Below are 11590 nucleotides of genomic sequence, written 5' to 3' on the forward strand. Positions count from 1 at the left end.
TTTTATGAGGTGCAGTAACCCTGTTGGGCCTGACTAAAGCACGCTATACCCTGGCCTGACCACAGCCTGTCCCTCCTGGGGTGCTGGAGCCAGACCGGGCCTCCGGGTGCTCCCATCACCCACTCCATCTGATTGATGGTAGGATGGACATGATACTACCAACTGGGGGTCTCGAGAATAGAAGCCCAAATGGACATCATCCAGAAAATCTTAGTCAACACAAGATTTCAGAGTAGCATGAAGAGAGTAGTACCTATTTAACGTCCAGTAATGGCTGGCCTCGGGCTTCTACATGTTCCAGTCAGCTTAACACATGTTTTTTATTGACCTCTGTTGGTGATCAAGGAATTGCAAGTGAGTGACAGGTCTCTGGCACAGCTGTGTGACATAATTCAGTCAAAGTAGACAGACAAACTCGAGTCCTCCCATTGCAAACAGAAATGCCACGTGTATATTTTATACAAATGTGCATCCATATCTCTTTAACAGGTAGAACTTTATTCCAAGGATCCAGAAGGTTCTGGGCAGAACATGGAAAACATCCAGTATCAAGCCAATCACAATGAAGGGGGGGGAGCATTCCATTCTTATAAAATATAGAGCTTTAATTTATTAGTCGGCAACAACAATGGAAAGGGAAGAGAGAGTAATTTACACAAGTCATTACAATAACATCACCTCTGTGCATTTTCTTTTTTTCTTTTTCAGAAAGTCTTAACTGATAATGCAAAAAAAAAATACAAAACAAACATAAAACACTCAAAAACTAAAGACACATCTTAAAAATACCAAGAAATTGTACAACCTTTCTTCTTCACTTTTTTTTTGTTTTTGTGTGTGCTGTAACACTCCCACGTCTCAGCTGGAAGAGAGCATCAGGAGTTGTGATTGATTCTGGCAATGCAGACTAATTTCATATTGAGCAACTGTAGACCCCCCCTGGATGAAACATGGATGCATCTACTGTACTGTAGACCCCCTGTATGAAACATGGCTGCATCTTCCCAGAGGCGTATGCAGACTTTTATACAGTCTGAATCCCACAGTGCCAGAGATGGACCAAATGTATCCCATACTCATACAGACAATTTTAAAGGTCCAGTCACAATGAAATGAAAATTACTTTTCCCCACGTCATGCAACCAATTAAACAATAAATGCCAACACATTTATTCATTTCTTCTATTTTTATATCAAAATCCCATTGTTTTTACTTGCTGGAAAGTGATGTACAGTATTTTTTAGTGGTTACTTCATGGTGTAGGCTAGGCGTACAGTACATTCAAACAATTCCAAAACAATAACAAACACCATCACAGATTTTTTGAACAATCCTCCCATGAAATAAAACGGCCTTTCTCCCTCCCACCGTTATCTCATTGGTTTACGCGTTTTGAGTGATCCCTCCTCCGTGCATCAAGTCCCGCCCCCAATATCCTGTTTCAACCTGATGCATCTCAAAATGACAGAATGTGGTTTCATTGTGACTTTAAACACTCAACAAAATCTGTATTAAAGTCCATAAAGATGCATCCATGTCTTATACCGGGCTGAGTTTGCAGGTAGGCCATCTTTATGTAAAGCATTTCTCCCAATTTGTTTCTTTTGCTGCACCGAAGACATGTACAGTATGTCCATCAGACACTTCTAGAGATGAAGAACAGAAAAAAGCGACCACATAATTATCTTATCAGAATTACAGTACAAATACAGGTTCATGCACACAATGAAAAGCCAGCTTCCCAATATTTTGGTTAGTGTCACAACATTGTTACAATGCTCTGTTGTGTATATGGGCGATTTTTTTTTATCTCCACACATGAACGTCAAAGGATCTAAAATGCACCAAGAAACAACGAGAGATGTCTCAGAGCTAACACTGCTGCCTGACCCGGGCACCTCTTTCATCTTAAACTGGATCGCCATTTTGTTTTTGACCTTGCCCACGTGTGCTCGCCGCATTTGGCCCCCTGGTGGATGTTTTGGAGATCTACCTTCCACAGCTTGTTCCCCCCCCCACCCGAGTCCTGAAGGTGAAAGAATAATGCCCTTTGTGCAAAAACCTCCAGCCTTTATTGCATCGCACTCTCAGTCCAAATGGATGTTTCAATTTGAAAAAGAATCCAACCATTACATCAAACCTTTCTGTGAAAACTGATCCGATGCTTGCCTCTTTCCATCAACATAAGTTTATCAGTGAAAACTGTAGATCGTGGCCATTTGGAAAAGACATTGCAAGTTTCTCAAAGTACAACTGAGATTTAAATCCTTTTTTGACCATCATTTTGTTGAGCAAATATACATTTTCATAATCGGTATGAGCAAAGAAGTAGCAAAGATGTTGCATCATTTTAGAGTCAATCCTTGAGTCAACCAGGAAATGGGAGAAATTACCAATCAGGACAAGATACCAATAACCTGTTAAGAGGACCAATTACAACAGTCTTTTTGGATGTCTGCGTTTCCATGAGGAAGGGTCTTTTCCCCCAGATAACTGGGCCCGTTTGTGGATCCCTCGCAATAAAAAGTCTCTGTCCACATGAAGCCATGTGGAGGCTGCGTCACGGGGACCCCTAGTGTCCAGGAGGAGTTAAGGGTCCTGGCTTTGAGTCCCAGCAAACAAGAAACAAGAGAGATCCCATCCGCCTAACGAGCTCCTCGCAGCTCGCTCCCAACAGTTTACATGCCGGTTAACATTCCAAACAGTCGCCAATGTCACACGATGTTCACCGATGAAAGATGAGATTTTTGTAATGACAGTAACAGCAACAATAAAATTAACAATGTCAATAATAACAATAATATTTGCCCCAAAGGTACCTATACACAAAGAGCATGTTTTTTTTTCTATAAGTACAAAGAAATCCACAGAATGATACTATATACAACCTACAATAAATACTGTGTATCATATATCTTACTGTTAGAAGGGATGTATGTGGGGTTTTGTTTGTAAGCCTCTTTTTTCTCAGTTTGCTCGGTTTGAACTTTTTTCCCCTCGCGTCGTTACTCAACGAGTCTCTCTCAGTTTTCACGGGGATGGGAGGCGGGGAGTGGAGGGGTGTGGTGGTCGAGGGTGCGTTCCGGACAAGAGGGGTGGGGGGGGGCGGGGCTCCTCATGTCTCCGCCTCCTCTTGCTGCTCCTCCTCCTCCTCCTCCTCCCCCTCGCCCTCTCTGTGATGCCGGCGGTTGCGGGGCTTCTTCTGCTCCTTGAGCTCCTTCAGGTCTTTGGCCTTGATGGCGCCCAGCAGCGGGTCTCCGAGCTGCCAGTAGTCCTGGCAGTACTGGTTGATCAGGCCCATCTCCGGCTGGCTCAGGATGGTCAGCAGGTCCTTGTACTGGCCCGCGCTGGGGGTCCACTGGCCCTGGTGGAGAGAGGAGGGCGGCGCCAGCCCGCCGCCGCCGCCGCCCTCCACCAGCGCGTTGTTGACGGACCGGCCCGACAGCACCACCAGCTGCAGCTTGACCAGCGTGTGCTTGAAGTTCTTCTCCGTGCCCGTGCACTGGTACATGCCCGAGTCGGACGGCTGCAGGGAGCGCAGCAGCAAGCCCTGCTCCGTCTTCAAAACACGCCCGTCGGAACGCATCTGGGACAGGGAGAGAGAGAGAGAGAGAGAGAGAGAGAGAGAGAGAGACAGCGGGAGAGAGAGAGACAGAGAGAGAGAGAGAGAGAGCTCATGAGATACCTGTGTTATAACTACCTGTGCATTCGTTCCCTGTCATGGCCTCTACATGTAATATTAGGAATAAAAATATGGGACCATCAATTCCATTGAATCAAACTGTGAGTGATGTTTTCCAATTTTTATCCCGATCCAGGCTTCTGATTAGGTGATGACGGCTTTTATGCTCAGGATCAGATGTGCACGGCAGAGAGAGGCAAAGCCAAGGCAGCCCTGCTGCCTGTGGGAATAGACACCATCCAACAGAATAGTCAATAAAAGAGAGCGAGGCAGCAACACTACATAGCCTCACAATAAAACTTTAACTACTGTAGCGCCTCGGGGCTATATATTATAAGAGGGGGGTTTTCACAGTTCTCCTGCACACAGCATATGTCCTTCCCCTGGGTATGTACGGGGACAGTTAGAGGTCATTGGGGGGGAGCAGACATCATTCACTCACAGCCCCTTCAGATGATTGGAAATAATGACTTCTTCAAATCTGGCATAGTGCAGAAAACCTCCTAACCACCGAGGGGCATATCCTCTGCTTTAGTGTCCGCCTTAAACCACCCGCCATACCCCCACCCGCCATACCCCACCCGCCATACCCCCACCCGACATACCCCCACCCGCCATACCCCCACCCGCCATACCCCACCCGCCATACCCCACCCGCCATACCCCACCCGCCATACCCCAGCCGCCATACCCCCACCCGTCATGCCCCCACCCGCCATACCCCCACTCGCCATACCCCCACCCGCCATACCCCCACCCGCCATATTCCCACCCCCGCCATACCCCCACCCGCCATACCCCAGCCGCTCCCGCCATGACATCCAAAAAGGGACTTGTTTGCGCTCCTCTGCAGAAACAATCATCCCTCATTAAGCCATGTCAGGAAAGTGATGAGCGCCGCAAAAAAAAAAAACCCTGAGCTTCAGGAAGTTCAGTCATTGTCTAAAAACTTCAAACGTGCTTCTGTAACGATGTGCTTGGACTCAGGAGCTGGAGTGGCCGCTCACCTCTTTCCTGCGGTCGCTGTTGTCTCTCTGCAGATGCCATTTGATGAGGGCGTGCGGCGAGCGCGCCTGGCACTCCAGGAAGGTGCTGCTCCCCTCCACCCCGTATTGCACCATCTCCAGAGTGTTCTTATTGGCTGCAGCCAGGGAGCGCACAGGGGGAGAGAGAGAGAGAGCGGGATTACCATGACAACCAAACACTCATTACCCATGAGCTCCCTTAAGTCCAAAATCTCCGTCGTGGCAAATCAAAGTTCTTTTCAGATGCATGCGATGCAGTTTCCACAGAGCGGCTGTATCGCTGCCAGAATGCAGTCATTACAGCCTCTATAATAACAATGAATGTCTTCAAGCCTTTGGAACAGCAACAGTGAGACGTGTCATTATGCTCAACCTGTCGACCGGCGCGTTAACAAGGCCCCACGCTGTGTGTGATTAATCAGCAAATGTGAGCGCAAATGAAAATTCGGGGGCGTCCGGGGTAGTGCAGTGGTAGATTCCCTGCCTTACCAACACGAGGGTCGCAGGTTCGCGCCCCCGTGTTACCTCCGGCTTGGTCGGGTGTCCATACACGGACGGTTGGCTGGTGTCTGCGGGTGGGAAGCGGGATTGAGGGTATGTGTCCTGGTCGCTGCACTAGCGTCAGGGCGCCTGTTCGGGGAGGAGGGGAACTGGTGGGAATAGCATGATCCTCCCATGTGCTAGGTCCTACTGGTGAAGCTCCCCCTGTCAGGCGAAAACAAGCCACTGTGTCGGAGGAAGCATGGTGCTAGTCTATGGCTCTCCCTACATCGGCAGAGGGGGTGGATCAGTGACCGGGGCATCAGGGGGAAATTGGCCAACTACAATTGTGGAGAAAATGGGGGGGAATCAGAAAAATCAAATCAAATAAAAATAAAAAAAATATGAAAATTCGGGGGGCTGAATCCAAGAGACGTACTGAGGAGGAGATATCTTACCATTGGAGTTGAAGCCTCGGCACTGGCGGATGGGGTTGCCGTACTTGACGTCCTGCCTCCGGCTACGTCTAAAGGGGTCAGACCAGTATCGCCGAATAAGGAGAGAAAATATTATAAAGCAACTGCAAGCCATTCAAAGCCATTCGACAACACATGGAGCCATTCAATAATCAAACTCAACGGGTTTAATCATAGAGCAACTTCTCGTTACGCTTCTATTATTATTAGGTCGTTCATCTCATTCACTGGTTACACTGGGTTACACGATGCATAATCTGCACATTTATTAGTCTAACAGGAGTGAATGTACTGTGATTAAAGGAACACTCCGCCCATTTTCAACCAGCTTTGTATCATTAGAACATCAGTAGTATATCAGTCTGTCATTTAATTTGACAGTTATTGAGTGTTAAAGTGTGGACCAGTGACATCACTGGCCCACACTAACTCAAATTAATAACTCATTAACTCAAATCAACTCTCAATAACTGTCAAACTAGATGATGGTTTTGAAGTCATTCATCTAGTTTGACAGTTATTGAGAGTTGATTTGAATGGGCAGAGTGTTCCTTTAAAATATTAGAATGCCATTAAAAACACATTGTGTGTGCCATCTCATAACCTATACAGCCAATCAGCCATCCAGGCAGCTGACACATTAATTTGAACAGACGGTCACTCAACAGAACAAACAGTCAGTCGGTTAGTTATTTAGTGGGTGTAGTAGCTGGAGGAGCTCATGCTGCAGATGTTGCTGGTTGCTCACCTCTTCTGGGAGGCGGAGTAGCGGGAGCAGGACTTGCCGTCCCAGGCGCAGTACGGGTCTCTGGCCAGGCAGCAGTCGGCACAGGCCTCGCCGTACACGTCGCACCGGTGGAGCGCCAGCTGGGTCAGCCCTACCGCAGATGAGACATACAGCTGTTGCTGTGGGGGGAGGGGAGAAGAGGGGGAGAGAAGAGGACCTTAAACCTAGCATTCGACAACACTTTGGACTAGGCTGAAATAAGGACAGATGCACTGAGCCGAGGCAGAGAGAGAGAGTCCATAAACCCCCAGACGGATGTAATGAGATAAGTGTTAAATCTAGATGCGCTTAAACAGCAGCCTGCTCTGGAGCACGTGGGCGACTATTGAGAGCCAAAGGGAGCGTTACTTCCTGCTTCAGCATGGTACCAGAGATTTTCATCCGCCATTTATTTTCCCATAGACATTTCGTAAAATGTTTTTTATCCCATTTTTATCCCCCTTAGTGCAAATTTTACTTTTATTTATCCTGGTTGCTACTCCACCCTCTGCCGATCTGGGGAGAGCCGAAACTGGCTCCATGCTTCCTCCGAGACATGGGCAGTTAGCCAGCCGCTTCTTTTCACCTGACAGGGAAAGCTTCACTGGTAGGACATAGCACGTGGGAGGTTCACGCTATTCCAACCGGTTCCCCTCTGGGGAGAACATGCAAACTCCACACAGAAGGGCCCTTTTGACGACCCCACCCGGGCGGTGGGCACTCGAGGACATGCGGACGGGCACGCATTCCTTCAGTGTTCACAGCGTCCCAGGTGAGAATCGAACCCAGGACCTTCGAGCTGTGAGGCGACAGCGCTTACCACTGCACCACCGTACCCCCCTTATAAAAATAGTTTTACTTGTTCAAACCAAACGGTTTGCTATATTTAGAAACAGGAGAGACCATATAGCATTTCACTCGGACCAAAACGTTAAAAAAAATTGCGGATTTAAAGAAAACATTTTTTCAATGTTGTTTTTTTAAGTTTTGGTCGCAGTGAAAATGGTCTTTCCCGATCCTAAATATAGCTGAATCGCTTGGTTTGACCAAGTAAAACAATTTTTTATAAGCATTTTTTATGAAATGTCTCTGGGAATCTCTGGTACCATGCTGAAGCAGGAAGTGACGTTCACTTTGGCTCTCTATTGAGAGAGCAGCCGTTGAGGTCATCTCTGTGTTGCTCAGGTTGCCATCGTTCCACCACAACGCACCTTCGCCATTTTACGATCAGCTGTTTTGAAGCCGTCTCTCAGGCAGGCAGGCCTGTGTAGAATGGTAACTCTCTCTCTCCCTCTCTCTCTCTCTCTCTCTCTCTCTCTCTCTCACTCTGTGTAGAATGATGTCATGGCACACAGAGGAGCCCTAGTATTTTAATCACGGTGAAAGACAACACTAAACTTTTAATGCCTTTTCCATATTCCTCTGCTCATTGTCTCTCCCAGACGCACAGGCAGGCAGTCAATGAGTTATGAAGGGGCAGCATTGGTTCCACAGCTGTATACATTTGTCCCATTTCCAAATCGTTCATTTCATTCCCTCCCTCCTGCCGATGATATAGAGGCCTATAAAATAATCTGTTGCACAGACATGCTCACCCGTTTGGATGAGATCTTCATCGTTGTAATCGGAGTAGGGACCTTGAAAAAGAAAATGATTTATCGTGAGTACCGTGTGTGTTATCTTTACAGTAGCTGAAAATGTCACGTATAAAAGCATTAGCAAAAAAAATCAGAGAGAGATGGGGCGAGAGAGAAGGAGAGATGACAGAAATACAGAGAGGAGGTGTGAGACGTCACCAAAGAGAGGGAGAGCGGAGAAGGAACTGGGAAAGGAGTGGGAGTTGAAGCATGGTTGCACAAGAGAGAGAGAGAGAGAGAGAGAGAGCTAGAGCATAATGGAGAAATAAGCGAGAAGGAGAGCTCACCTTGAACACCTCCACCTCCTCCAGGACCAGCTCCTCCGTCTGCAAGTCGTCTCTCGGCAGAACGATCACTTTCTGAACTGTCCCCTTGTCTGTGGACCGCAACACACCTGTCAGTCCCACCACACCTGCAATCTCACACCCTGTCTGCCTGCCTGCCAAATCAGCCCCTACTAGGGTTGTCATTGTGTGTCTCTCAGCCTCACCTAGGGGCATAGGGCTAATCCCCACATCATGTAGCCTACCCCACCTGCACCTCTCTCTCACGTGGATCTCTTCGGCTCAACCTTTGTCCCCCGGATGACGTACAGCTCCGTTCCACTCGCCTCGGGCCTACAAACTGTCACTGCCCTGACAAACCATCCTCGCTTTGAGCCATTGTGCTGGAGCGCCCCCCGCAGGTGGTATTCCCTGGGCCGCGCCCTAACCGCCCCGACGTGGTGTTTGATTCCTGTACAGAGCGAGGCATTCCTGTGCGCGCGCAGGTAAGTGAGATTTATTACGACTTGTCCAATGTGGCCCAGCTGAAGGCTCCGCCTCTGACAGCGGCTGAAAGGCACGGGGCATTCCAAAGCACAGTGGGGGGTGGGGGGGTTTAGGACCGCCATCGCACACAAACCCATTAGTCCCCCCCCCCCCCCACACCTCACCTCCCCCAACCCCCGAACGCACCGACGAACAAAGACGTCAGTTAAAAGCCGTCATGTTAAAAGCTCGTACAGGTAAGAGCGGTGTGTTGTGAGGGGGGGGACATGTCATTCTAGGTGCTTATTAAAGGTTCAAAGCACTGGAGAGACAAACAGATAATCTGTCTTACACCAGTGGGCAAGATTAAGGTGATGGATAACCTAACTGTATCCCCCCCCACCCCCCTCCTCTCTCCCTCCTCCTCTTCTTTTCTCTCCCACTTTTCTGCCCTTCCCACTGATGATCCACCCCCCCCCCCCTCCCCCCGCGCCCCGCAGGTACAAAACGTCCCTGTGTTTACTCGAAGCGAGCGGAGAGCGAGAGGTGCACCTCCTTTGATCGGCTACATTTCCACTGGAGCACAAAGGACATTCTTTTCTTTCTGTAATCATGAGGAATGATGAGGGAGGCCCTCCGCTTGTGGTGGTAGGTGGGGGTGGGGTGGTGTAGTGGTGGGTGGAGGTGGTGTCGGGGTGGTGGGGGGCAGGGCAGGGCGGGGGTTGGGGATTCCCTCCATCATTTTTATTTTCCACAGACACATCATCATGTGTCATTCACCATCTTGACTCTAATCAAAGGGTTCGTCAGGTATTCATGTATTCATTCTTGTGATATAAATGTGCTGCTGAGAGTGAACTGCACCTTGCTACTATGCACTTTATATTTCTACTGTGCACTTTAGATCGTTGCTACTGTTGTCATTTGCACTTTAACTATTGTGTTGCACTTTAAACTGCTGCTCTAGACTGTTTTTACAAAAAAAAAATTGTCTTATTTGTTTTTATGTATGTACTTTGTACTACGCTTTTTGCAATCCAATTTGCCCTTTTGGGACACTTAATAAATCTTGAATCTTGAATCTTGTAAACACTCTGCTAAAAACCATCAGTGGAGGTGCGGGTAATGCAGCTCAAGGTTTAGTTCCTGTCCTCCCTTGACTCTCAACACATTTTTACAGACGGCCTAAATGCAGTTCAAAATCCACAAGACACTCACCGGTTCCCAGGAAAAGCACCTCATAGTTGCCATCCGCAGCCGTCACTTGGTCCACCGTGATGGTGGTGAACTCATAGTCCACGTTGGTCCGAACCACCAGGGGGCGCTTGTGCACCGGGTAGACGGCGTTGTACATGGCGGGGTGATTCCTCATGAAGTTAATGACTTCGTCTGGGTAGTCCTTGGTGGACTTCATGTTGGGGGTGAACGTCCCCCCGGGGCACTGAGGGAGAGGAGGACAAGGAGCATTAACATCAGGAGCACAGGTGACACCCGCAGAACAGAGCGCGGGTAATCCCAGGAACAAAGAAGAGTGGAGGGCCTGTGCGCCCCGCTGTAACTATTCTGTGTTTGGTTTCTGCTGATGCTTGCGTCTCGCTCAGATGGTTTCTATTTGAAGAACTAAGTCGGCGGAGAGAAGGATCTGTTATGCCGGCTTGCTGTGGGATTGATGTGTGCGGGGGTCAGTGCGGGGTGAGGGCCTCACCGTCCCGGGTCGAGGGTAGGGGATCTTCCCGGTGTAGGCCACCCACTGGTAATTGGGACCCTCCTTGTGGGCGAAGGGCCCGTTGAAGACCATGCGGATGTCGGCCATGGAGTAGACGCAAACCGCTGAGCCTTTGAAGACGGAGCTATGTCGTGGGAACAGAGAGTCAGAGTCAGGAAAAAAAATCTCTCTCACAAAATAATGACAACTGCATTTTTTTTTAAATCTAACTTAGACAATTCATGTTAACACAGATCCTATTGTTGGCTATGGTGCCTATAGTGCTGTGACAGTTACTGACCCAGAAACGGAAAACACTCCGTATATAACAGGGTTTTTAGTGTCCTGTGTTGGCTGGATGTAAACATCTCCTGAAAGAGAAAAGAGGGAAATCACATTTAGTTGCACGGAGATCAGGCTGAGGAAACATCACGCTCCGCAGCACAAACACGCCTCATCGCTAATATTGACACAGCTCCCAGTCAATCCAGCCTTACCGCGGCGCCCAGACCTAAGCTGCACCTTATCAGGGGGGTTGATGCAGGGAGGAACAAAGAAAACGTGAACTTCCATCAGTAACAAGATGATCGAGGCAGGGAATATGGCTCCTCTCTTGTCTTTCTTTATGCCACTATGCAGGTCTCCGGGATCTAGGCCTATATTTGCATCTAAATGTGAAAAATGGCTGTGACAAGCCTTGTGTTGCTTAGTAAGTGTTTGAGTGAATGTGGGTGTCTGACCGTCCTCAGCTCTGTCACGCTATAGTTCATGAAGGAGCTAACAGGAAGTGGCGCGTTAGCTAGACGTCTAGTAGAGCGGATGAGAGGAAAAACTCCTCAGATAAAACGAGGAGAGGATAAGAACGAGGTGAGTCCCTTCCTTCTCGACAGTAGGTGTCTGTCAGCCCACAGCAGTCTGCCCAGTGCAAAGAGGAAACACTGGACCAGGGCCGGAAGGACAAGTAAGGTGAAGGACAAATTTTTTATCCCATTTTTATCCCCCGTTAGTGCTAATTTTAATTTATTTATCCTGGTTGCTGCTCCACCCTCTGCCAATCTGGGGAGAGCCG

The 11590-nt window shown here is 48.6% G+C and overlaps 1 protein-coding gene across 1 annotated transcript in view; it reads right to left on the reverse strand.

Moving 5' to 3' along the window:
- Positions 1 to 664: 664 nt before the first annotated feature.
- sema3fb (sema domain, immunoglobulin domain (Ig), short basic domain, secreted, (semaphorin) 3Fb) overlaps positions 665 to 11590 on the reverse strand; it is a 73679-nt gene continuing 62753 nt past the window's right edge. Inside the window, exons 10-18 of the mRNA XM_083661100.1 lie at positions 10823 to 10892; positions 10522 to 10666; positions 10035 to 10257; positions 8355 to 8443; positions 8026 to 8067; positions 6413 to 6570; positions 5647 to 5714; positions 4691 to 4824; positions 665 to 3587 (exon numbers count right to left, since the gene is read on the reverse strand). Of these exons, the coding sequence (XP_083517226.1) occupies positions 3117 to 3587; positions 4691 to 4824; positions 5647 to 5714; positions 6413 to 6570; positions 8026 to 8067; positions 8355 to 8443; positions 10035 to 10257; positions 10522 to 10666; positions 10823 to 10892 (1400 nt within the window). The 3' untranslated portion in view covers positions 665 to 3116. The remainder of the gene's footprint in view (positions 3588 to 4690; positions 4825 to 5646; positions 5715 to 6412; positions 6571 to 8025; positions 8068 to 8354; positions 8444 to 10034; positions 10258 to 10521; positions 10667 to 10822; positions 10893 to 11590) is intronic.

This window comes from Poromitra crassiceps, assembly GCF_964638095.1.
Source record: "Poromitra crassiceps genome assembly, chromosome: 25".
In the NCBI taxonomy this organism is placed as follows: Eukaryota; Metazoa; Chordata; class Actinopteri; order Beryciformes; family Melamphaidae; genus Poromitra; species Poromitra crassiceps.